Below are 27,635 nucleotides of genomic sequence, written 5' to 3'. Positions count from 1 at the left end.
TTTTGCAGGCATGCGGGATGCTTGGTGCTATAGAACCTTTAAATTCGTTTTTGGCATCTCTTTGCAAATTCACAATCAATATATCCAATGAAACTGAAAAGAGGAGGTACATGCAACAAAGTCTTTCCTAAAATGTCTAAATCATCTTGTTCATTGTGAGAATCAGGGACTTATTAAAAGCTAATCTGCGTTTGATAGATATATGTGTGCACACACACACGCGCGCGCTCAATCCAATTCTTGTTAACATTTTTTCTTTTTCTTATCAATGAATGGATCTCTTTACTTGTTTGACTTAGATGTCTTGTATTTCTCAAAAAAGTGATTCGACTGATGGGATTTGGTATGATACTTATGAGATCGATGAGATTGATATTCAAATATTTCTTCTTAAAACGTACTGATTTGACCCCATAAGCGGAAACACCGCCCAATAGCATGTTGCCGCCAGAAGCAAAACCCCATATTTCTTCTAGAGAATCTCCTAATTGTTCCAGAGCTAGAAAGAGATTCTTTAACCAGACAGAATTCGGTTCAGATGTAGAAAGACACACACACACACACACACATATATATAGAGAGAGTCTTACTCAAATTCAAACCAGATTAGCCTACAAACTAAAAACCAGTCTCTGGTCAATTTTTAATCACTAATTTTAACTACAGAAATCACTAATTTGTACATCACAAATCACTAATTTGTATATAGCATATATATAAATATATACATACACATATATACAACGTATATAATCATCATCTTCACCCTTAATACAATAAGGGACCTACTTCCACCATTACCAACAATTTTTATGAGTTGGCACCATCGTCTACCATCACTAATAACCAATGCAGCTTGCCACCATAACTTTACACAATTAGCGACTACTTACCACCATCACACACCTCCTCTCATCACTGACTACCATCATGGACCTCCTATTACTGCAATTGATCATTAATAATCGATCACTAATAGTTACGATAAGTAGATTTTCTCTGAAAAATAATAATTGCAGAATTCACTATATAAAACAGTGACTAATGCAGTACAAACTAGTGATTCTTGTATGTTGTAAATAGTGATTTTGAAATAGGTTTTTAGTTTGTATTTAAGATTTGGTTTGTGTTTGATCACTAGCCTCCGTGTGGGTGTTTATATATATATATATATATATATATATATATATAGGCACCTGATCAAATAGAAACCAAACACTAAATAGAAACTAGAAACCCCTTGTTATTTATCCACCAACCCTACTTTCCACCCATCTCCCGCCCATCATCCTCATCCTCGACCACCTGTTATTTTCACTGTATCTACCCCTAATCCTCCACATCACGTGTTTTTTTCATCCACTCCGCTTGACCACAACTTGCCATCTTCCTCCGCTGCCTTTTAGTTGTTCCCCACCACACCACTCCCATTCTTCCCTTTTACTAAATCCTGAATCAGATTTCCACAAATGCAATGCTCCCCCATATTTGCTGAAGCATAGAAACTAAGTTAAAGAGGAAATTAGGGCAGATATAGACTGAATTAAGGCATATGGAGCAACATATATGGGGAAGAAAACCGTTGAAATAAGGTTTTCCCCATTCACCCCTGACTTGATTAATGTTAACGTTGATATTTAACGGAACTGGGTGGAAAAGGTGTATACTACGGCGCACAAAATAGTAAGGGACGCGTTTCCTAAAGTATGTATACTAAATTGTGTTTGGCCCCAAGTGTAGACCGACCATTAACATTCTTCCAAGAGGTTTAGAACTATACGAAACTCTTCGTGACCTCACACAGCTTTTGAGGGGGAGCAATAGCCCAAAAAGGCATTCAAATCTGCTTGATATGCTGTCATTTCTAAATTCCGTACAACATTTGTCATCAAAATAAATTGTTGAAGACTCTGGTTGCTTAAAGAAACTCTACACTGATTGGAGCAGAGTAGGAAATAATGGTAAATTTACGGGCCGTTTGGCTTAGCTTTAAAGTAGTAGCTCATTGCTTATTTTGGAGAAGTGGATTATAAGTGATAAGTGATCTTAGACTTATAAATTGGAGAAAAGGCCCCAGATGTCACAAAACTACAAGTAATGCCCAAAATAACAGAATTGGGAGAAATGACCCCAAATACCATTTAGTAACATAGAGGAAGTATTGTTTTGTTTTAAAATACAGAACGCTACATCGTGTAGTGCTATAGTTTTTAAAAGCAACCTAAAGCTACTTCGTGTAGCGTTTCAATACCCTCCCGAGCAACCCTAAAATCAAGAACTTCACCATCGACCATCCCCAACTCTTCTTGTTGTTTAACACCAGCCATGATAAACCTTTCAAATAATCGAAATCTGAAAAAAGATCAGCTAAAGACAGAGAAGGATCATTTATTTCAGGTATATGCAAAGCATCAAGTGAATCAATTGATTTGTTTACCTCAAAAGAATAAGAACATGCCATCATAATGAACAAGGTGAAATGAGGGTTTGACAACCCAACAATACTTCGTTTAATGTTTGTCTTTAAAAACGCTACATGATGTAGCGTTAGATGAAACTAGGGTCACCCAACGTTACTTCGTGAAACGTTTTTGTCACTGAAAACAAAATGCTACACGATGTAGCATTAATAAATGATATTTGGGGTCATATTTTCGAGTCCTGCTATTTGGGGCAGTAAAGTTTGAAATTATGATAATGGGGGCCAACACCCTATAAATTGATAAGTGTTTGGAAAATATGATTATAATTTATAAGTTATTTAAGTGCTTGAATTGATATAAAATTATTAATTTAACAAAATCGACGTATTTAAATATAAGTTTAATATATGAAATTCAAGTAACAAAGTTGAAATATAAAAAACACGATATTGAAATAAAAAATATTAGAAGTAGATTAAAGAAGTAAAAAAAAGTACAATATTTGTTTAAAATCACACTTGTCTTGATTTCAAAATGACAAGCTAAATGGGAAGGTTTAATAATTACATACAGCATATAAAACACAATATAAATTTATTTATTTGAAATTCAACGGCAATATACAAGAAAGTTATAAAGAAGGGAGGCAACAGGTCTTTGAAAATTGCAGAAGAAGTTATGGACAGAGAAGCTAGCAATTGTAACTTCTAATTTCTATCATAAAAGCCCAACATAGTTCTGTTGTCTTCTGCACCCAAACAAGAGACTGGAAGTAGAAGCTGCCTTTGAACAAAAATAAGTGGTGAAGTTCTTGAGCCAAACACCCATGACACCTGGTCGTTTGAATGATAGAAAGGATTTGGATCTGCTTTGTATGAGGTTTTGGGGTTTTCTGTCACCACTTGCTATTTTTTTTTCTGCCATTTGTGAGCTTACTGTAACTGCAAGCGTGAATAGTTATCAGCTTATCTAGAAAGGCGAAGCCTAAAATATAAAGAAACAGAGTAAATTATGATCACAATAACATTAATGATCTTAATCTTGGGTGGCTCTGCAACCTCTAATCAACTTTGAATGCAACTTGAACAGTAAAAAGTTCCCCAATACTCTAACAGGGATAAAAGAGTTTTTTTTTTTGTCCGAAATTTCAAATCATTGCAATGAGCTGTTGATGTTGAAAAATTGGCACTTAAAAGTGAAATTTGTGTATTTTTGGGCCATGCAAATGCTACTCTATTGTCCATATTTTGGTCAGTTACAAAAAGGAGGGAAAATATTCGATACTTGGTGCTTGTCTTCCATTTAGTATTATTTCTTTTATATTGATGTGCTTAATTTGTTATTGATTTGGTCGTACGCGGCTTGTATACTTTATTTGTTTTTAGTAGGCTTGTATACTGCATCTGTGCAAATTTAATTTATGTATGAAAATATTCTTCTTCAGTGTGTTGCTTTCTCCCGGGTCAAAGCGGCTAGAAACATCGGCTGAGCAAAGAGACTCTGTGGTCCTTACTTCAAAAAATGTGCAGGTACTTCACTATTGTGTATGAATTGTACCTTTATATATTTGTTCCACATCTCTTCCCAATTTGTATATATTTTTTATTTTTTCCTAACTGTGACCGTGTTAAGCATATATTAAAACACTTACATATATTTAAAGGTTAGTTTAATAGCTTAGATAGCAAGTATGTCGCTTTGACCACCATACACCAGTTAATATATATACGATTTTTGGTCCAATTAACAATAATAAAAACATCTTGTAAAATATAGAATGATATGGCTCTTTGCGGCCTTGTGTACTCGGTTCCTTGCTAATGTATGTATTAAGTTTACTAACCACCTTAGGATTCTTAAATATTTTTCTAACATATAGCCTACTTACACTGTTATGTACAATCATATACTGTATCTTCAGATAAGATATTCCTAGGAAAATGTGGCAATCAGTTTTGTAACACAATAGTGTACAATGTGGTGCTAATAGCCAACCCATCTAATAAACTAGCAAGGCAGATTACTGGTTGTGTTGTCCTTGTCCAAATCTGAAATTTTTATAATTCCACAAGATTATTACTTAGAATAATCTAAAGAGCAGTGATGTGCTAGAATTGTGACATCTTAAACTGTTGTGTGGACACACACACACACACACACACACACACCCCTATGTGTGTGTGTGTGTGTATAAGAATCTCACAACTGGATGTCAAATGTTGGTATTGCAAATGTTGGTATATAAGAATTCCACGAGATGTAATTTTGACTAAGAATCAACATTTGCAATACCAACATACACTTTTATATTGCAATTAAAATCTTTACTAGTATTTTCTGAGCGTGTTTGAATTGTAGATCTTGTAATCTCTATAAATTAACTTGGCGGTCAATTTGTAATGTATCCTTTCTTCTCATGCAAGTCAGGCACTGAGGACTCTCTTCAATATAGCTCATCGATTGTACAATGTGTTGGGCCCTTCATGGGTGTTGGTATGTATCTTTGCTTACAATTTTTTTTGATACTTGTTGAGGATTTTTCTAAAACTGTTAAACTTATATGTTCTAGGTTTTGGAGACTCTAGCAGCTCTTGACCGAGCTATCCATTCTCCACATGCAACAACACAGGTAATTTTTTGAAAATATAAAGAGTGACCTTTTGGATGTAATTCAAGGCGTGTGAAAGTGTTACTTTACTTTTTTTTTTTATGCAAACAAAATCTACTTAAATTTTTTATGCACAAATATAGCATGTTCAAAAAGTTAAAAGTTCAAATAAGATGGAAATTAATGTTATATCACCTGATTACTTTCTTCTCCTTAAAGAACAATCAGCATGTGCATCTGCTTCTTTTCTTTCCTTTACGAAGGCTGCACATCTTTCCTTGTACAACTTAACATTTTTTTTTCGTTTTGGGTATCTCTAAATTGTAGAAGAAAAGAAGTGAAACCTCTTCAACTTTGATTTCTTAAGTTGATCAATGGGCAAACATTTGATTATTATTCTACTGTTATTTGGGCAGGACTACCCCAAAATCTGAACCCTCCATGTTACCAGAATTCTTGGTGTACTGATTCGTTATTATAACTATGCTTAATAATTTGATATTAATTATCAAAAAATATGTAGGACTAGGTACCTCTTTGCAAATTTATTAACTAAAAGTATAGAAAAATGTCGGAAATAATTATATAGTAACTAATTCATTATTATAACTATACTAAATATTTTGATGTTAAATATTAAAAATTTAGTAAATTTCGTGCTCTCATTGGGTCGACATGTAATGTAATAATTTACAAATCTTGTGGTATGTACAAGTCAAATATGTATTACTGTGAATATACAATTCATTATTTGAAATTAGTAATTGAATGTGAAGGACCAACGTATAATGTAAGAGAAACTGGTAAACCATACAAAAGGCTACGCATGCCTACGCCAAGTGTTGTAGAATCTCAAGCAATTTAAGCTCGTCTAATGCCCAGAAAGTGTTTAATACAGCTTCTGTACCCACGTACTGGATATGATAGGTTTGCAAGATCATGCTATGGGTACATATATTAATTAAAAAATCATGCATATTTATCTGTTGAATATTTTGAAGTTATGGGCCTAGTAGTAAACCGTTAAATAATTTTATAGAGTATGGTTTTAAACAAGAGAAAATATTTTTATATTTGTGTATAGATTAATTTGAAATTATGCATGGAATATTTGTTAAGATACGCAGTAGATGTTTTTGAGAAATTGTGTTTTCACACCAAAAGACACAATATGTGTATATATCAATTAGAAGATTACACTTTGCGTTATGTATAATATGTGAAACGAACGCACATATATAGTTTCTAAATAAAAATACACACACAATATGTGTATTTATGCGATGCTATAAACTTAATAGGATAGCCTTTCATTCATGAGAGCCTATGTTTGTAATTCAAAAAATATATCTTTCTTCCTAAAAAGACGTGTAAGCATGAACTTGAAGGTGCTTTGAAGCGTGCTTAAGTGCAACCTTTTTTACTTTTTTTTCAAAGCTAAGCAGAAAATAAATGCTTTTACGGGCTCTGGAGTCAAGCGATAGGTTAGTTTCGCTTTCGACAACTAGCATGTATTATGTAATTTTTCCTTATATATTTTAAGTTAGCTTAATAAATCATCTTGTTTTAAGAAAAAAGGTATTCTAGTATTGATCAAATATTATAAATAGGGACCTTGCAAATGTATTTATGGATATATGTTTGATGAGGAACATTTGATTAGGACATTGTTTTAAATAAAACTTGTTAGTAATTGCTTGTGTTATATTTCTTTTATCAAGTTACTGAGACTTTCTATAATACTGCAGGAGGTCCCTACATCTGGTGTAAAACTTACCAGAGAATCATCTAGCCAATACAGTGACTTCAATATTCTCTCATCTCTAAACTCCCAAGTAACTGTTCTGTGCTTTTTATCTAGATTTTATTGATTTCTCAATTATTGTACAGAAAGCAGTGACCCGTGTCTTGTTTATCATTAAGCTTTTTGAGAGCTCCGGAATGATGCATGTATCTGCTGTTAAATCACTCCTGTCTGCACTACGTCAGTTGTCCTATCAATGCATGCAAGGAACTCTAGGTGGTCCCGGACAAGCATCAAGTCAAAAAATTGGAAGCATCAACTTCTCAGTGGAAAGGATGATTTCTATACTCGTTAGTAATCTTCACAGTACGTACATTAGCTCTAGGTGTGAACTATAATATGTTTTAGTCGAACCTGAGTAGAACTTTGCTTCTTGACTTCAAAAGAATTTTCAATTTTGAGTGTTTAAATTATTTAGTAATGTTATGTGATTCTCTTCTAATGGATGTCAGTTTACCGTAATAAAGGAGTTCCATTCTTGTAAAATATAGTATGTACTACTCCCTGATGATTATTGTAGTTTTTATGAATTTGTGTGCATATATCCACTATTATTGTGAAAGGAGTATTTTCAATAGCAGGAAAGTTCTTTCCTAGCAGGAAGTTCTTTCCTTGCATATTTTTATATGGCAAAAAGATTCAATCTCGTACCGGTCCTTACTATTTCCAGATTATTATTATCCCGTACGGCCGTACCAGTCCTTACTATTTCCAAATTATTATTATTATATTATTATTTTCTTTTTTTTCTTATTTATTATTATTATTGTTTTTGCGTAAATCACTTCTTGCTAGCTGCCACGTGAATTGGCAGAGAAGAATAGCAAAGTGTGTATAAGCAGACGTAAATTACACATTGTGGTTTATGGACATAATACTGAAAATGAAAACATGTTAGTATTACACGGAACAGTTATATATACTTCTTTCCTCCTACGTCTATGACTCTTTATATATACAAGCTTTTTAAATGTAAAATGATTGTTTTGTGAGTAGTCGATCAGTTGATTTTTATTATGCATCTCCAATGTCCATATACTGGATTCTGGAGGTAAACGAGTCATTGCTCCTAAGCATAAATACAGGTACAAATTTTTGGTTGGATTTTGAAAGTAGGGAGTTTTTGAATCTTAACTTTTTGAGTCAACTAGCAATAGATGCCGGTGTGGTCATGGTTTTATGATCACGACACATCAATATATAACCCATAGGGCAGCATGAAAGTTTATTGCTGCTAATAGAAATTGATCATATATGATGTCAAATTCAGACTGGCTATGGTTTTGTTTTTGTTTATGTATTTCATATGTAGGAAAATAATTTTTTCAATTTAGTGTATTAATGAAAATGGCACCTATTAAAAGCAAAATTGGTTGTGCAGTCATCGCATTGGAATTTTATTGTAAATCCTGCCAATTTGAATACAAATATATATGTGTATGTGTATGTGTGTATATATATGTCTCTGATTTTGCACATCTTTATTGGATTAGGGGTGGAGCCTTTATGGGACGATGTTGTTGCGCATTTCCTTGAGGTACCACATGATTTTTCTATATTTGATTATTCTATGGTTTATTTGTGTTGATAATTGAACCGTATCTGCAGCTTAGTAATAGTACCAATCAGCATTTGCGTAATTTGGCGCTACAAGCGCTAGATCAATCGATTTGTGCTGTTTTAGGTTCAGATGAATTTCAGAACAATGGGTCTGCTGGACTTCGTGTCCCATCTAGGAAGGTAATTACTATATTTATTTTGAATACTGTCGATGATAATTTTTGTATTGTAAATTTATGTTGTGTCTCTTTGTTACTCGTAGATAATAACAATGCCTTCTGAATTGGGTTCACTGGAGTGCTCTGTCATTTCTCCATTAAGGGTCCTGTACTTTTCAACTCAAAACCCTGATGTTCGTTCTGGATCTTTGAAAATACTGCTGCATGTGTTAGAGGTGAATTTATTGCACATTCGGATTGTATGAGGAAATTTCATATGCCCACCTTTTTTCTCAACTCTTCTTTCTTTTTAGAGACATGGAGAGAAGTTGTATTTCAGCTGGAATAGTATTCTTGAAATGCTAAGGTGAGATATATGTTTATACTTATTTTACTCTATCCCCCCCCCCCTCTCTATCCCTCTCTCCCTCCCTCGCTCCGTTCCCCGCTCCCCCTCCCTCCCTCTCCCTCCCCCTCCCTCTCTCTCTCTCTCTGTCCCTCACTCCCTCTCTCCCTCCCCCCTCCCTCTTTCCCCACCCTTTCTCTCTCTCTCTCTCTCTCTCTCTCTCTCTATATATATATATATATATATATATATGTATATATATCTATGTATGTATGTATGTAGTAGTTTTTTAACATTATACTCTTAGGTCTGTGGCTGATGTACCGGAGAAGGAGCTGGTCACCCTTGGGTTCCAGGTTAGTAATATAATGGTTGGACTGGAATATGTTACAACTTAGATTGGTGCGGATTGAAATTTGTTCAGAAATATTAGAGGTGCAATATTAGGATGAATGCGATGAGAGAGTATATAGCATATTAAAAATTATTGTAATGTTTTTGTAAGAAAATGGGTGAATTAGAGGAATATGTACCTGGAATTGGAAGGAATCTGATGGAATGAATATACGCTTTTTTTTAAGTGTCTCGAAAGCAGCCCTACTTTTAGGTCCCCCTTTCCTCCTTTTAAGAAGGCACATTTTTGCATCATCTATATATTACTATCATATATAATTGTACAACTTTTTTAAAAAAAAAATAATAATGAATTGGATCATATTTTTTATTATAGTCATAAAAGGCTATTTAGGTCCCGGATAAAAAACAATTGTTAAATCCTGCAAGATTTTTCTTTATTACATATTATCTTAATTTGCTGATACATATTTTACAATAATCGTGCATCAGATCATGTAAAGGAATCATGCATAGAGAGTAGCGAGCTAGTAATCTCTTGGTCCCAATTCAAATGTCCTTTCTCCTTTTATACGATGTCCCTATATGATATATTTAAGCAACTTTCTATGAAGGCTATAATAACATTAATAATATTCTCAAATTGATTGAATAACTAAAAGTTTCTAAGCACTCTTGCACCAATGTTTACTTTAATTAGAACATTATGTACATCTACTCGTATACATGAAATTGAAATTTTAAATTGTCATAATAAATCCTAGAAAAAGCGTGTACGCGAAGGATGGATGGTATTGAAAGTACATGATGTTCTAACCGGCTTGTCAGAACAGGGCACACTGATTAGAACATTTAAATTGTAGATTAGTATAGTAGGCTTGCTGACTTGGTATTGGCGTATTGCTATCAAGCTCAGGCTCAAAGTAGGGGGCATATACGGCAGAAATATGTGGAGCATCCACCATCAAGCTAATGCTCCAACAGAGCTTAAGTTTGCAATTAGGGTTTTTTTTTTAAAACAATTGTGCTTAGTAAAATGAACATCTTGAATGGTATTGTTAGATGTTCATTTTGCTAAACCTGATTCTATAATGACGAATAACATCACATAAGATTTTAAAGTTGACATTTCTGCACTTCATATATATTGCGTGATTTATTAATCTCGTGATTAAATGAAAGTGTAGTACTGGAGTTGGTTTGACCTTGTCACAGAAGGCAAATGTTGTGACATGCCTTTGACACGAACTAGCTGTCTTGGTGTCGAAGTAATCATTTTTACTACTGCAGATACATACGATATGACTGCGTAGGAACTGCATTAAGATTGATTTAAACTAGACTCAATTAATCGATTCCCTTCAAGGTGGTATAGCAGATAAATGAATCTTACTAGATTGACCGACAGAAGACAGCTAATTTGGTTTACGTATCTTCCCCTCACTTCTTTTTCAAGTTCACTTTATGCTAAATGTTATACGGCTGATATGATTTTCTCATGATCTGTTGGTGTTCTTTACTTGAAAGGTCTGCATGTTTTCTTAGCTACAATATTGTTCATTACTGTACTTGATTATTAATATCATCTGTGGTGTTGAAATTTCGAGGACATAATGATAGGCTTTGTTGTGTAGTAATGTTATCCATTGCAACTTGACTACTTTCATCATTGTATATGTGAACAAATTTTATGTTTATATCTTGTAGAGTTTACGTGTAATCATGAATGATGGTCTCTCAACTATTCCAGCTGATTGCCTCCAAGTGTAAGTTGTTCATTTCAGTACATCTATTTTCTTGATATAATGGATTGCATTTTATATAAGCAAACTACGTTTTCAGATTATGCCGGGGGTTTCTTCCCTTTTCTTTAATCTCGAGGCGCATTTAGGTGCTCTTTTGTTATTATTTCTGTTGTTGCTATAAATATTTTTTTATCTTCATAGGAGGTAACTCTGTTCTCAGAGTAGGCTTAGTAGTCCATTTCTTTTTAAACACTAAATGCATTTTTGATTGCAGAAATAGAGCCCTTTTCTTTGATGAAATCGAAAATACAAAAAAATTTCAGTGACACAGTTTGATGAAATTTGTCTACACTTAAAGCTGATTGAACAGAGGGGCATACACCTTATCTAAAAATGAGAGTTTTTGAACTTAAAGACCATTTTTACTAGTCTATTAGTCAAGGTGTTTTCATCGCCTCACATGACAAAAAACACTGCAATGATTATTGCACACTAAGCTCAAGTCATTGATACAAACAAGCCATGCTTAAAGGAGTTAATAGCAATATTCTCAGTGCTGTGATAATCTTAAATAGCATTTACTCTGAGACAATTAGAATCCAGAGCAAAATTATTCAAGCAGAGCTGCCTTGCTAACTACAAACCCAACAACGCTCTCCTTACCTTTGCTGGAGTTAGATAGGGCATGACTTGCAATCAAAAGCCACTCTTAACAGCTTCCAATTGCTATCACTACACACTGCTGCAGCGCCAAACTCTCTGTTACTTTCAGTAAATGCAGCATCAGTAATAATCTTTAATTCACTGGACTCAGGGGCCTGCCATCTCACCACTACCTTCAAGTACCTCATTTCCTGCAGCAGAGAAAAATTTCCTCTTTCTTCGCCCGACAATGGCAGATAGACATAGAGATTTCTCATGGCAATCCACATACTTGAAAAAATCTAAGTTTACCTCTCAAATCTGTCGGGATCAGTAACTTTTTAGTACTACAGTAATGCAGTAGTATGACATTTAGGTATTATAATCTTTTCAGAGTTATTTACTAGAATTGGCCTATAATATATGCTTGATGAAATAACAGAAAAGGGAACTTTGTTCCACCCAGTCTCCTCTTTCTCTCATTAAAACCGACTCTCTCTCTCTCTCTAGGGTTTCTAAAGCCATTTTATCTACCTAAGCTCTGTTTCTCTGTGAGTCTCTTCTTTCTTCTCTAATTCTCTCCAAATCTCTCTGAATATACCTCTATTTCTGCTAATTCTCTGCTTATCTGCTGTGATTATCTTCCAAAACTATCAAAAACACTAAAAGTATACAAATTTACGTTCAGGCCCTAGAGTTCCTGACAAAATCTCAAACCAAAACACATTTCTAAAACAAAGTACTGATGTTGAAAAATTAACAGCCTGACCTGAAATAATTTTCTCCATATTTTGCTTACGAATGATTTCATAAACACCTAAATTTTTATTTACCAAAATACATTAATTATTTAGTGTGAAATCCGACACCACCTCTATCTTTTTTTATTTTATTTAACCATTGTTAATAATAGTTAAATTATTTGCAGCAATTGGCCTACCCGCTTTAGAAACTTTAAAACACATATCAATAACATCTAAAATAACAAGCAGCTTCTTCAAATATTAGAAGTATAAATGAATAAGAGAAACAATTAGAAGAAAAAGGAGAATTCACGTCTTATCATCATAAATACATTTCCAATAACTATCTTGAAGTGTACCTTGCAAAGTTTTGCATTATTGTACAATTAATTACATACCGATCCACGTTAGACAAAATAGAGTCTTACAAACTTTCAGGTCAGGAGAAGGTGTTGCTCGGAGATATAGCCTGATAGTGTTCATTCATTGTATTGTCAATTGCCTGAATTTATATTTTATACGAATAAAACAGCAACTAAAGCATATGGACTAGGATGGTGGGATTATATATCCGAATGACATTATTTATCTACAGGCTTAAATGCTCGTATGCAACGCTATATCTCATATTGGCAACTACATATCTTCCTTTATTTTCGTTCTGTTGCTTTTTACTAATCTGTTTGTAGTACAACAATTTTTCTTTTCCAGATGCATTGATGTTACTGGGGCATATAGTGCACAAAAAACTGAGTTGAATATAAGTTTGACTGCCATAGGAATTTTGTGGACATCTACTGATTTTATTGCGAAGGACCTTTTATACCAGCCAATAGAGGACATAGGTTTGATATAGAAGTTATTATTTCATTAATTATATCAGACCTGTACGAAAAGATTCACTTCTCTTATCTGTTCCTTGGTGTTATTCTGCAGTGCTTCAAGATGTGCATGTAAATACCCAGCTAATAAATAACAAGAAGGAGGATATAGTTGATCATGATAAGCTGCTATTCTCAGTGTTCTCATTGCTACATAATTTGGGGGCAGATGAGAGGCCAGAGGTATATATGCTTGTAAAGAGGTTTTTACATTCCTAACCATTGAAATTTGCAGTGATAGTTTTTCCTTCAAAATGAAACTAACAGGCATCAAATATGGTGTGGTTATTGACTAGGATTACAAAACTGACATGGCAAGTCTAAAGCAATCTGAATGGCAATAATATGTTAATTATTATAAATTTACACGAAGATATGCTTATATATATATATATAAATAATATATATATATATATATATATATATATTATTTTTATATCTTCATCTCCATTTCCATTTTATATTTGTTGCTAAAATACTCATCTCCATATTTAACATTCCTTGATAAAACTTTACATAAGGGAAATAAGAGTAGGGTCTTCGTATTATTTTTGGAGTTATGACTTTTGTGTGCCTCATAAGGGAAATATGGGACTATGGGACGATGGGTATGGAAGAGGGAAATAGGATATGGTCCTAATCTGGCCTGTAAGATGCTTAGGTCTAAGGAGTTCATGATATTAAATTTACTTCTGGCAAGTCTTTAGGTTGGACAGTTTCATTACCTTCGCTACCTCCTCTAGTTGTACAATATGATTTTTCAGACAAGGCCTATATAATCAAGACAGATTAGGTGTATAATTTACAAATCTCGTTGAAATATTGGAGGGCAATATACTTTCTTGGCGAAATTGTGGAATATCTGTTCCTCATGATATTGTGTTTGCTGAATTTTCTATTAAGGATGGTGCTGAGTTTCTAAGTAGTTTCTGATGTAGGCATTTTGGTTTTCTAAATAATTGTAATGTAGGTTAGAAACTCTGCTGTCCGTACACTTTTCCAGACACTTGGAAGTCATGGGCAAAAGCTTTCCAAGAGTATGTGGGAGGATTGTCTCTGGAATTATGTTTTTCCTACACTTGATCGTGCTTCACACATGGTAAGTTAAAATAGCTTATAAGTCAAGTACTATACTTTCATTGCTTGCCTGTCATTCTGAAGATAAATATTCTGCTAGGCTGCAACATCTTCTAAAGATGAATGGCATGGGAAAGAACTAGGAACTCGAGGTGGAAAAGCTGTACATATGCTCATACATCACAGGTCTATTATTTTGTGATGTTCAAAATTATAGCTTTTTTTATTAATTACTATATCTAGTCATGCTGACTTTATGATGTGTTAATGGATTAAAGTCGTAACACAGCTCAGAAACAGTGGGACGAGACAATTGTGCTGGTGCTTGGTGGAATATCACGACTATTACGTTCATTTTTCCCCCTACTTAGAGTTTTAAGAAATTTTTGGTCTGGTAAGCTGTGCATCTTAACTTACTTATCTACAAATTCATGTTCAATTTGAATGTTTCCAACCAAATGAATTGTACTCTGATGGATTCAGGATGGCAATCTTTGCTTCATGTTGTTAAGAACAGTATTCTATGTGGTAGCAAAGAGGTTGCTCTTGCTGCAATAAACTGTTTACAGTCAACTATTCTTTCACATTCTCCCAAGGTAAATGTTGTTGTTTCTGCTTTCACAGTCTATTGTAATGTTTAATGGAAGTCAATAAGAACATCCTCAAGTGACTAATAATAAGAGCTGAAGTAAAAGAACAAAATCAAAGTATTTTATAATATTATTTAAACTTTTTAACTCTCAACGATAACTGTCTTAAACAGGGAAATCTGCCATTGCCATACCTTCAATCGGTACTTGAAGTTTATGACTCTGTTCTTCAAAAGTCGGCAAACTACAGTGGTGATGCAGCAATCAAGGCAAAACAGGAGATTATACATGGTCTTGGTAATGAATTCAAGTATCTCACATTAAAGCTTTAATTTAGTTTTAAGTCTAGTAAGCTTTAGTAAATTACTTCTATTTTGTTTCATTACTCTTTGGTTTTATGTTCTGGAATTTATAACTGGATGTTTTCGGCGACCAGTAAATAAACCATGTTTAGAGCTAATTTAATATGTGCTTTTCCTTTTCAATCAACTTTTATAGGCGAAATATATGTACAAGCGCAAGAACTATTTGATGGTGGCATGTATACACAGTTGCTGGTGGTCATAGATTCAGCTATCACAGAAGCCAACGTTGCTAATCAGAACTTCGAAGCTGAATTTGTATGTCACATATTTTATTTTAATTATTTCTATGTTCTTTTTGACTTAAAAGATCACCTATCTTGGTCACGTGGAGTATAATGTCGAAATTAGTCAAACTAGGTATAAAAGGAAACATGTAACTGTAAGGTATAAGTGTGCATATCCATTTTGAAGTTAATTTTATTGTTGAAAATAGTTGGCAGCAATCCTTTAGACCCGAGATCCCATCTATGTTTCTTGTGGAAATATTACTTAATTTCTAATTTCTTACAAAATTCATGTTCTTTACCAAAATAAGATAGTCCCCGTAAAAGTCTTGGATATTTGCTGACCAAGTTGGCTAGGGTACAACCAAAAGTCAGCAGATGTAGTGCCGATTCTAGAGCCATAAGAATGACAGGTGTCTTAAATTGGTCAAGCAATTGTCTGCTGGTGTAATTTCTAAAAGTTGGCATGCTCGAAGTTTGAGCTCCTACGCACATTGATATATAAGATTAGAGGAAGGGGTTACTGAGCATATTTTGAGTGGCCTCTATATTGCTTTGACAATTGCTTAAAATGCGGCTGATAAATTATTTATTTTTTTGAATATATTCATGCTCAGAAATTCTTACTGATGAGAGGAAGTTCTAAAGATATACACAAGGGAGATGCACAACTGATTACTATGCTTACCACCAAAAATTTTCTCTTTAAATTCATGTTTTTTTTTCCTGCTCTGAGTCTGGTTGTCTTTTCTTAGGGACATGTTCCCCCCATGCAACGAACTGTGTTGGAAATATTACCCTTGTTAAGTCCACCTAAGCACCTTTCTCCTATGTGGTCCCTCTTTCTTCAAAATTTTTTGCAATATCTTCCAAGATCTGAATCTCTACTGGATGAGGGAGAGGATGCTGAGAAAGGAAACACCACATCCCAAAGGCCAGGTAGTCAATGTGGCGGTGCAGTTTTATGTGTGTTTGTGCCTTTTATAAGCTCTGACTGTTCATTATTCCTGCAGACAGTAAAAAGATTCCCTTAGTTTCCAATGGCACTGCTTCTGTACCTACAAACAGATTACATGATTCTTCTAGGAGCTCTGTGTCAACTGCATCTGGGATTGTGGACAGCTCACATCATCTATTTGCAGAGAAGCTTATTCCTAGGCTTGTAGATCTTTTCTTACAGGCTCCAGCTGGAGAGAAGTATAGTATATATCCTGATATTATTCAGAGTCTAAGAAGGTGACTACTGTACACTACATCTACTAAAATGTGAACGGTTGCATATGATTTTAAGTTTTAGTACAGCAGAGAAAGCCTCTTCCAAAGTTGGAGAAAAATAGCAACTTAAAAGGGTCAAGATAATAGTCTTAGTATCAGATTGCTATCACACTAGATTTTCTGATCAATATGCCCTGCAGCTGAATCCTCATTATCATATATCTGTCAAATCCGTGCATCCAACACAGCACACCACATCCTTGCTTCTTAGCTAAAACCTGTATGTCCTTGAGTATTCTGAAGGTGTGGCATGTGTAATCAACTTTTGGGATGATATGTAGTGTTTGTTTGACATTGAAATAAGAGTCAAATTGGGTTTAAAATTTGGTATGGACCATGTTATGGAAATTGGGCCATAAGGTTGAACCTTGTATGCCAACCAGAGAATAATTGTTGACCAAACAAAGAGGGCTTCTGGAATATTATACAAAGATTAAAACCAGAATATCTGTTTATATGGAGTAAATTATTAATGTGTCTTTTTTGTGTGAGACGAGTGATATCTTGTGGTAAAGAGTCACATAGTATAAAACTTGTGCTTATCGAACAACTCATAGAAGACCTTTCAGGCAGGACCTCAATTGTATCATTAACACAGCAGATTGAGCACTGTCAGGGGTTTGTATCGTTCTTCTGAAACACTATAGGATTTGTCACATTGTTTGAGGTGTGAAAATGTTGAATGCATTAAATCATAATTCAAAATTTCGTTTGTTTTTACTCTTTTATTTTCTTTGTCGTTCTCTATGTAATATTTAGATAAGTTTTGCATTATTGTAGATCCATGACTGTCAATTGTGTAATGACATGCCATTGTTTTCCCCCTCAGATGCATGACAACAAGACGAGACAATCCTGATGGTGCACTTTGGCGATCAGCAGTTGAAGGTTTCAATCGTATACTGATTGATGATGTCAGCAACTTACCAAGCTGTGGACCTGACCTAGCAACTCATAGACCTGCAAGAATACGAATGTGGAAAGAAGTTGCCGATGTTTATGAGATATTCCTAGTTGGTTATTGTGGTCGTGCCCTTGCTAGTGAATCCCTCTCTGCAGCATCACTAAAAGCGGATGAGTTGACTGAGATGAATATCTTAGACATTTTGGGTGACAAATTACTCAAGTCAGAGCTAGATGCGCCACACAATGTAATTCTCTTTCCAACCTGTAGTTTTACATAATTGGATAAAGTCGTCAAATGATGAATTGATAAAATACTACATATCTCAGCAGACATAAGGAAATTGCACAACAATAATATTTGAAATATTTGAACAATAAATAACTCAGTCTAATGAGTAATAAGCAACGAATATCGTACTGTTATAGCAACTAAGCTCGAGATGAATAAAACTCCCTAGAATCATCTGTATTTTCGTCATCATCTTCTATGCAATCAGGATATGTTCTATCATCGACATTTTCAGCTTTGGGGGGGGGGGGGGGGGGGGGGGGGGGGTCTCTCTCGATCTGTGATTTAGAAAGCTGAGATGGCCTGCAGCAGCAGAATAATTCTTTCCAAAGGAAATAATAAATATAGAGAACTAAACAAGGTGACCAAAAGAATCTGTTTGCCATAGAAAGAGGTCTCCCCATCCTATCTGTCTTTCATCCTGAACTTGTAACAATGTTTTATTCAAATGTCACCGAAAACAATCGGATCTTTACAAGAGGCTTTAAAAATATTGTGTTTTATGCTTTCAGTCCCTCTATCCTTCTGTAGTTTTTTTTTAGAAATAAAAATCTGAATTTCAGATGTCTTGATTTAGTTCATATTCTAAAATTTTAGAGTTACTAGGTTATGTGTATGTCATAGATATGGTGCGTAGGATATGTAGCGCCTGAACTTTTGTGTCTGCTACTAATATTTAGTTGAGTTTATGTAGAGACTACAATTGTCAAAACTTTTTATGAACTAATAGCTATAATGTGATTGTCACATTAAAAATAAACAGAATTCTGTTTTTGGAAAACTTGGCAGCATCTGTCTGGCTTAGAAACATGTGCTATATGTTGCATGTGGAGCCTCTTTGCATCCTGTTTAGGATGGTTCTTACTTTTTGTTGGAAAATGGAGGCGCAGAACTGATTCAATATTTTATAGGGGACCTGTGTATTTATATATTTACCAGCTGATTACACTGTGCTGGCGGTATTTCAGCTGGTGTTGAATGGAACTGTAATGTGGTCAGGTCAAACAAATAATGTAATATTGAAGTAAGGGTATAGTTTGCAGGAAAGATCTGATATATAGTTCAAGTTATTATTCCTTCAAATCTAGAAATGAGAAGAATGTTTTGGTGGTTTGAACTAACTAAATTTAACTAATGAGCAAAGAAAGTAAAATTAACAATGATAAATGCAAATTAAGAACTAGGGTTCGCCATGGGCTTTAGTGGATGTCCAATAATAGTGATATGTGAGTCTCTATTTTGCTGAAAAAAACCTTCTATTGTTTGTAAAGTTCACTCCCAAGACAGAATATAATGCTTACAATTTATCTTAAAGTCACTCCCGTGATTAATTAAAAACAAAAGTTGAATTATAAACTATAACGAACCAAGGTGTTTCATAACTTGCCTAATAATCTCCCAATTAATTAACTGATTTATGTCTATCAAAGAAGAATTATAACTCATCTCCTGATACGTTATAATTCGTAGAGATGCAACTCATTTAAGTGAGCTAAGAGCAAAGATGGAGAATTTACAATGTGATCTTATAAAAACATGTTTAACCAAATAATAGTGCCTAATCCTAGCTTAGAAGATTAGTTTGCCATAATGAGAACACACACACACACATATAACTGAAACCTTGTTTACAAGAGCGAAACCATGAAACTCGGAGCGGATCCCTTCCCTTGCTCGAGTTCTATTCCAAAGTTTCTCTCATCCCCCTCTCTCGAGAATAAATGCAATACAAAATGATATATCCTCTAATAATAATACAATCCCTATTATATAAATTTATTGTTTCCTAGAAAGACAAAACCAATTTTCTAAAACAAGTTGGAATTGTAAAAAGAAACCCAAAGTCAGCTTTCCAGGCCTGTTTGTGGGCTTCTCTGGTTCGAATATAAGTTTTGGACCACAACTGAGTTGTAGATAATTTTGTTGTCATCAAATGGGCTATAAGATGACCTAGTTCTGTTTGTGGACTTTTCAAGTTCGAATAAAAGTGTCGGACCATCCCTGAATCGTAGATAATTCTGTTGTCTTCGATTGGGCTATAAAACCACCCAATTTCATAAGTCCAGAACTCAAGTTATGACCCATATCTTATTGCCCAAGTTGCCCATAAAATCTGAATTTCCAATATGTTATTGCCCAAGTTGCCCATAAAACCCAAATAAGATTAATTTTTTCAAACTTTAAAAATATATATTTTCTGCCATCAAACACTAAAATCTCATTAGTAAATACCCGATTATAACAAAATACTAAAATTATGAAAATAAAAACATATTAGAGATATACAATATACTCATCAGCGGAGTCATATTCTCTTATTGATTTTTTGATAATTATAGGTGGGTATTTCTTATAGATTACTTATATATGAGTGTATATATTAATGAGTGGCAATGCTGGGAATGGTGAACCCAGTACTAGAAGAGTTTGTTTCTTATCATACCTCCCTTTACAGTTTACACTTTAAAAAAACATCAACTATAAAAAAATTTAGCTTATTACTAAAAAGTTTGGAATTTGTGTTTATTTTTATTCTGCTTACATAGATTTGTTTTAGTTGAGAAATGTTTTGATGCAGAATAGTTATGATGTATTCACCATTAAGAGATGCTTATTGTATTTTGTAATAAATATTCAGATTTTACAACGTCTGGTAAATACCCTGGATCGCTGTGCATCACGTACATGTTCCTTGCCGGTTGACTTGGTAGAACGCATTCCATTACACTGCGGCAGGTTCTCGTTGGCTTGCTTGCATAAGTTATTTACATTAAGCAGGTATTTTTCTTTATATTTGTCAAGATTGTTGGACATGTTATATATTCGTATAGCTTTAAAGCATTACCCTTTCAATAAATCAGTTTAATTGTCCGACTACTTGACTATCTTAATGCTTCCTGACATAGGGCAAGGTTTAAAAAAGCAGACAAATTGTTAAATACAGATACATGTATTCAATTCTTTGAAAACCAATTGTAAAGGACCCAACTTTAATATTAACCTGCAGTTAAATAAATGTGCTTACTGACATAAACATTACAATAATTGCAAACAGGCTTGATACACACATTAACAAGCACCTGACTTGTGGATAAGGCCACCATTGATGTAAATACACTCATTGTCCCACTGGAAAATATCTACGAATAGTTGATGGGAACCTTTTACCCATGCACAGCATTTTTTGAGGCAGATAGTGATCTTTGGTTTGTTATGTGTACAGAATATTTTCCAATATTTGGTTTTCCAGTCTGTTTCTTTTCTCGAAACTTTTTAAAGCAAAGAAAAACATCATAAAAGGCAGTACACAGTAAAATTCATACTAATAAGTGATTGCAAATATGCAAAGTTTAAAGTGCTTGCGGACATGATCTTAACAGCTATATAAAATATGTGGTATTTGGTGTTTAAAATAACTATTTACTATATATTTTGTTTACTGTAATGACTGATTTTGGAATAGAGTTCAGCTCAGTTTTGAAGTTGTCTTGTTCAGGACCCCCTCATATATCTGATTTGCAAAACCCATATTTCTATTTGGTTTCAAATGTGATAGGAATGATAGAAAAAAGGCAATGCGTTTTGTCTCATCATGCTCTCTTAGATATTTTTATTTGCTCTTATATGCACGTATCAGCTCATAGATATTCTGCAAGTTATCATATATACTATGTTTCCATCTTCAGAATTCTAATAGTGTGACATGTGCAGTTGAAGATTACTTTACTAGCAGAGGCTACTTTTAGTAGTTGACAAAGTCCTTTAATAGATGATAAAGTTCTTCTTTATGTTCACAAGTAATGCTGAATTAGAATTGATTTTCTTGCAGTTTTAACTACGAAGCAACTGAATGGAATGCCACTAGCTCTGAAGTTAGCAAGATTTCTGTAATGATTCTCATGATGAGATGTGAGTACATAGTAAAAAGGTTTCTGGCAGACGAGATTGATCTAGGTGTGTATACTCAGTATTAAATTTTGTAATCGAGTTAATAGTTTTGAGTTTCCTCTTATCAACTGAACCATGTGAACTTCTTATCTAAAGGTGAACGTCATTTACCGCAAGCAAGAGTTGAGGAAACTACTTTTGTTCTTCAAGAGTTGGCCCGCCTTGTTATTCATACAGACACTTCATCTGTTTTCCCTTTACATCCATGCCTAAAGGAAGGACTACTAGAGAAGAACAATGGAAGGCGTCAACATTTGTTCGTTCTTTTTCCATCCTTCTGTGAGCTTGTTGTATCAAGGTAATATACTTTTACTTGTTGATATTAACTGCATAGAGCATCTAGTAGTTATATTTCATCTTTATGTCATTAATGATTAAACTCATATACTCCACTACTATATATATATGCATCTTTTATACAATAATTAAGATGATTGTTCTTCACAACATAGTTGTATAGGGAAAAAAACACATAATTAGCATAGCCCACATGATTTCCAATATTGGTTTTTAGATTTAATACACTAATCTTACCTATTTTAGAGATAATATTTAAAAATTAAAATTGCACCTATTTAACATGCAAAGAAAGTCAGAGGGAATGAACTGAATGATACACATGAAACACATAAAAACACAGGAAAGCATAGTTGTAGGCCTGTAGCTGATTTATCCTACTTTTACTATTTAAGTAATTTATTTATCAGATTTTTTTATTAATAAAAGCGTACATATATTTTTCTAATTAAATAATTAAATTTTGAAAATAATTTTTGACACACGATACAAGATAAATTTAATATTTAATCATGAAAGACAAAATATAATTTTATATAAATTATATATAACCAAAATATAATTATATTACTGTCGATAAATATTTCGTAAAGTCAATATTTTATAGGAGAATTTTTTTAGGTGAAGTTGAAAGTGAAAATTTGGCTGACACGAAAAATAAGAAGTTATTAGAATACAGGAAAAATGATAACAGAATGTGAAACAAGTGAGTAAGTGGGTCACGTGTTTACCCTAAAAACTAGGCAGTGAGTTAGTAGTGAATTAGTATGTACGCCAAGATTTATTGATATATATATATATATATATATATATATATATATTAGTGATCATATACAAACAATTTTTATATACGAACTAAAACCAGTTCACAATCACTGTTTACAACTAAAGGATTCACCGATGTATATACTTATGTTAACTATTGGAGGTCGATTATCGATGATCAATTGTAGTTGTAGGAGGTCCATGATGGTAGTAAGTGACGAGAGAAGGTGTGTGATGGTGATAAGTAGTCACTAGTGGTGGTAAGTTATGGTAGCAAGCGGCAGTGGCTATTAGTGATGGTAGGTGATGGTGGCAAATCATAAAAGGTGCTGGTAATGGTGGCAGGAGGTTCATTATTTCAGTACGGGTGAAGATGATGATCATATCCGTTATATGTATATATTTATATTTGAGAGATATGTTATACTCCGTCCTTCCTAACCATTTCCATACACTTTCCTTTTTGAGATGTCTCATCCGATTCTTTAAATTTCAAAACTTACTAAATATAATAAAATTTTATAATATAAAAATCAACTACTCCCACTACTTTTCTCCACTATACTTACTTTATACATTAAATATTAACCGGTCCCACCACTATCCTCACGTTTATTACCTTTTCACTCCTACTTTACTTATTTCTTAACCTCCGTGCCCAACCCAAATGTTAACATTTGGGTGGGACAGAGGGAGTATATAAGATAGTGATTTGTGATGTACAGACGGGTAATTTCTGCAGTTAAAAACAATGATTAAAAATTGGTCAGGGACTCTCTAGTCTCTATATAAATAGAGAGAGATGGATACAGCAGATAGCCCAGCAGTAATCAATAGCTTAAACCAATTGTTTGTGAGTGAGATTGAATTTTTCTACCTTCACCAACACCATGAAACAAAAAATTGCAAGTAATACTGATGCAAGAGAGAAATTGAATATAAAAATATGATATAACAAAGCAATTAACTATATACTTAGATGATATAAGCGTGGAAAAGTTACCACTCCAGGCTTGCCTAAATGCAGAAGGGAGAAGTTATGATGGGTCCCAACGCATTAGCAAAGAGACTCAATTTAATATCCTATATTTCAGAAATCAAGTCTAGGATAATGTAGGGTATTACACCACTTCTAAAAAGAACAGAAGACCTAATAAAATCACCTAATAGGCATGAAATCAATTGGCCTTTATTTTGAATAAACTAAAGAATTATTTAGTCAACTTGCATGTAACTATTATATGTGTGTGTGTGTGTGTGTTTGTGTGTGTGTTTGAGCTCTCGCGTCCGCGTGTGTGTATGATAATATATGTAGAAATTCCTGCTTATTTTCACTTTAAGTTCACCATCAAATATCTTATATCTGGCGACGATATGCGACTCTCATCAACCTTGCAAAGAGTTCTCATTGTATGTTTATATGGTACATGTGACATCAATAATAATGAGCATTAGCCAGGAATCAAGAACAGAAAAAGGCCCTTGACATAAAAAGCCTGAGTGCGTCACCTGGCATATCCCTGTATTTTGTGGCTGGGATTCAAGGGGGGTGGAATATTTTGTTATTTTTGAGTCAAGTTATAAAAAAATGAAGGAATGATGTAGAATTTGACAGTATGTTCAAATTGGACAAAAATATAGAGTATGTGGAGTTTGAGGGTGTCCTGCATTGACAGTTTCGGCAGTGCTTGCAGTAGAATTGAGTGCCAATGCCTAGGTGCTATCGTTGTCCAGGGTCAGAGTCTGCATAAGGGTTTATTAGGGTCCAGGCCTCCGTAGGAATTAAATCTAGATTCTTTCTCCATGTGGACAAAACCAGTGGTAAGCGCGGACTAATATGTAATGTAACATAGCGTATTTTCATGAAGTATAAATGACTCGGAAGCCTTTGAATTATTGAACATCGTTGATTCATACTTTATTATTTATAATTTTGTTATATTCAACATTCTCTGCTAGGCTTGAAAGTGAAGAATTTAATTAGTAATATATTTTTTTTGAAAATCCACTCCAATATGATCTTGTTTTTGAAAAAAATGCATGCGATTAATGGCGCTTCACGAGTTGCGCTTCGAAATTAGGTCCCAGACTTTGTAATAGGAGTGAAAAATGTTAGATTTTGATGCTAATGGATATGAATGAATAGTTTTAAGTCTCAGGTTGCAATATCTCATAAAACTCCAATAGACATTATGAAAAAAATAATTTGTTATTCCAATTTTGTTTAAATGAAAATATTATATGTATATGTTCCATTTTAGGTTGGCTAAGAACCTGCTTTACTCACGCTCAAAGAGAGTTTTCAGCTATTAATGAGTATTAGATTTTATTGTGATTAAAAATATCCTAGTGTTGGGATTTTTTGTATTTGTACAGTCTGTATGGAGTTTGTGGCTAGACCAAACCACCTTACTGCTTTTTACTTGTCCAAAACATAAAAGTTGCTATTAATTTCCTTGTAGCAAATTAGTTCTCCCTTGTATTTTCTTACTACTCCCTCTTACATCCTTTGTTTCCCATTTTATTTCGTTCGCGTTTTTTCATCTAATAACTTGGCCTTCCTATTCCCTTCAAGCAAATGGAGCATAACTGAAACATAATATTAGAAAATAGTCATCTGGTGTAAGATTAATATTTTCAAGGTATGGTGATTGTTCCATGTTTTCTTTAATTTAAGAGAAAATTAAAGAAATCCATGAAGCTGTAAGTTCTGATTCCATAGCTAATATGATTTTCACTTTTTAAAATGTCGAATTCTGTTAGAGAAATATTCTAATTTCATATCGAAATAAATTGTCAAAGTGTTAGAAAATAAACAAATTTTATGTAAAATATTACTATATACTGACAAGAAATTAGTGATATAAAATGTACCTCAAGTCTATTTATTCAATTTTTTTTGGAAGTGTCCAGATTGCTTGCAATTTTGCATTTGCTTTTCTAATGTAAGTATCAAGTCTAATTATTATGATAATATTTCATAAAATTAGGACATAAAGCTACAAAGTTGTCCAATGTTTGCAAGTTCCTTACATTTATAGGTATCATTAAAAATATTTTACAATGTTATGCAAAATGATCCACAGTCTATTAACAACAATTTTTATTGCGGGATCTTCATTAGGTCCTGTTGTTGTTGACATAACAAATGGACTTACTAGTTACTACAACCATGAAGTCTGTTTTATGATGTGCTTTACATTGTTCATCTTATTATTTGAAGAATAATTGATACGATCATCAAAAATGATTTATGTGAAAATATGCATTGTCATCGAGAAGATATTGATTTAATTTAGCTACTAGAAGCAAAGGAATGTTTAGCGAAACTGGTGCAGTGTGATGCAAATGCAAATGCATAATTTTGTTCTTATACAAATGAATTTGTTGATCACTGCTTTATGAATAACTTATTGCCCGTCATATTTATATCTGCAGGGAAGCTAGGGTAAGAGAGCTAGTTCAAGTATTACTTAGGTTGATCACAGGAGAATTGGCACTGGATAAGATTACTTTAAGCAGTTAATTACAGAACAATGTAGATGTACTTGTACATTCCCTTTACATGCTGAATCTCTTTCTTGCCCACCAGTTTTCAGTCATACGTCGTAGAGTTATCTGTACATCAATCCAAAGTGTAAAATTATCTTCTTTGTATTTAATTTTTCTGTTTCTTCTTTCCCATATTTGTATCTTTTAGTCCCCACACTTTCCACAGCCTTTTCTGTTTCTGTAAGCTCGTTATTTAGGGTGCAGGAAAATGTGTACAGCTGTTATATCAGTTAATGCAAAACTGTGTTCTATATATTTGTGAAGGAGTTGAATAAGAATTATTGATTTATGATGTTTACTAGGTCAAAATAACATTTGATTTGCACACATTCTGTGATCATATGATATGTTCTAATATTTATTTCGGAGTGCCTTTTATGTTGCGGTGTTCTCATTTCTTCATCCACATACATGTGTTTTTGTTGTTTCCAGGTCTTGTTATTGTCATAATATTTTTTTTTTCCCAAGTATTTAATGTTGCTGTGAAGTATAAGTATTCCTGATGGCTGAATTCCTTTAGGAATCCCAAAATTTGAACATCAATCTAAGCTAAACTTGAATCCTTTGTTGTTCTCCATGTTTCAGCTCACAATAACGGATTGCAGGCGTTGCAGCGTCCTTAACTGATTTTGTGACAATGTACATGGTAAAGATGCTCAATTAAATTATACTGACCCGTTTGAAGAAAACCAGTATTTTATTGGAATTTTGGATTCGTAAATATATAAAAAAAAATTAATTTGGGTTTAATTTAAAATTCAAAACATATTAATACTAAATAATTTTGAGAATATGAAAGGACATCTTCATCATCTTAATCTGATATTTAAAATGAAATATATATTCTCAAATACAGTCTTAGAATATTTTACAACTTAACATTAGTCGCTTTGAATTTGTTCACGTAATTTGAGTTGTATAAAAAATATACTTCTACGTATTATTTTCTATATTTTCTTTTTCTAAATAAAAGTTTAACATATATATTTTTATTCAGGAAAAAAATTTGAAAAATAATATGTAAATACATTTTTTTGCACTTTAAAATACGTGCAAAAAGACAAAGTAAATAACATAAAAAAA

General features: G+C 33.4%; 1 protein-coding gene across 3 annotated transcripts in view; it reads left to right on the top strand.

The window, feature by feature from the left end:
- The window catches only part of LOC108203855 (uncharacterized), a 36,297-nt gene extending 9,453 nt beyond the window's left edge, over nt 1-26,844 (top strand). For all 3 annotated transcript variants that reach the window (XM_017373057.2, XM_017373064.2, XM_017373067.2), the window contains 27 exons: nt 9-106; nt 3,868-3,952; nt 4,851-4,916; nt 4,993-5,052; nt 6,780-6,866; nt 6,955-7,141; nt 8,329-8,372; nt 8,444-8,575; nt 8,658-8,789; nt 8,868-8,920; nt 9,207-9,255; nt 10,961-11,019; nt 13,095-13,228; nt 13,320-13,447; nt 14,235-14,363; nt 14,442-14,527; nt 14,620-14,735; nt 14,825-14,937; nt 15,105-15,228; nt 15,430-15,551; nt 16,276-16,459; nt 16,534-16,756; nt 17,625-17,946; nt 20,629-20,768; nt 21,820-21,944; nt 22,035-22,236; nt 26,439-26,844. In XM_017373057.2, coding sequence (XP_017228546.1) covers nt 9-106; nt 3,868-3,952; nt 4,851-4,916; nt 4,993-5,052; nt 6,780-6,866; nt 6,955-7,141; nt 8,329-8,372; nt 8,444-8,575; nt 8,658-8,789; nt 8,868-8,920; nt 9,207-9,255; nt 10,961-11,019; nt 13,095-13,228; nt 13,320-13,447; nt 14,235-14,363; nt 14,442-14,527; nt 14,620-14,735; nt 14,825-14,937; nt 15,105-15,228; nt 15,430-15,551; nt 16,276-16,459; nt 16,534-16,756; nt 17,625-17,946; nt 20,629-20,768; nt 21,820-21,944; nt 22,035-22,236; nt 26,439-26,526 — 3,288 coding nt within the window. In that variant the 3' untranslated portion in view covers nt 26,527-26,844. The remainder of the gene's footprint in view (nt 1-8; nt 107-3,867; nt 3,953-4,850; nt 4,917-4,992; nt 5,053-6,779; nt 6,867-6,954; nt 7,142-8,328; nt 8,373-8,443; nt 8,576-8,657; nt 8,790-8,867; nt 8,921-9,206; nt 9,256-10,960; nt 11,020-13,094; nt 13,229-13,319; nt 13,448-14,234; nt 14,364-14,441; nt 14,528-14,619; nt 14,736-14,824; nt 14,938-15,104; nt 15,229-15,429; nt 15,552-16,275; nt 16,460-16,533; nt 16,757-17,624; nt 17,947-20,628; nt 20,769-21,819; nt 21,945-22,034; nt 22,237-26,438) is intronic.
- The last annotated feature ends 791 nt before the right edge of the window (nt 26,845-27,635 follow it).

This window comes from Daucus carota, chromosome 1 (assembly GCF_001625215.2).
Source record: "Daucus carota subsp. sativus chromosome 1, DH1 v3.0, whole genome shotgun sequence".
Classification (NCBI taxonomy): domain Eukaryota; kingdom Viridiplantae; phylum Streptophyta; class Magnoliopsida; order Apiales; family Apiaceae; genus Daucus; species Daucus carota.
This window is presented reverse-complemented; position numbering and strand designations above follow the sequence as displayed.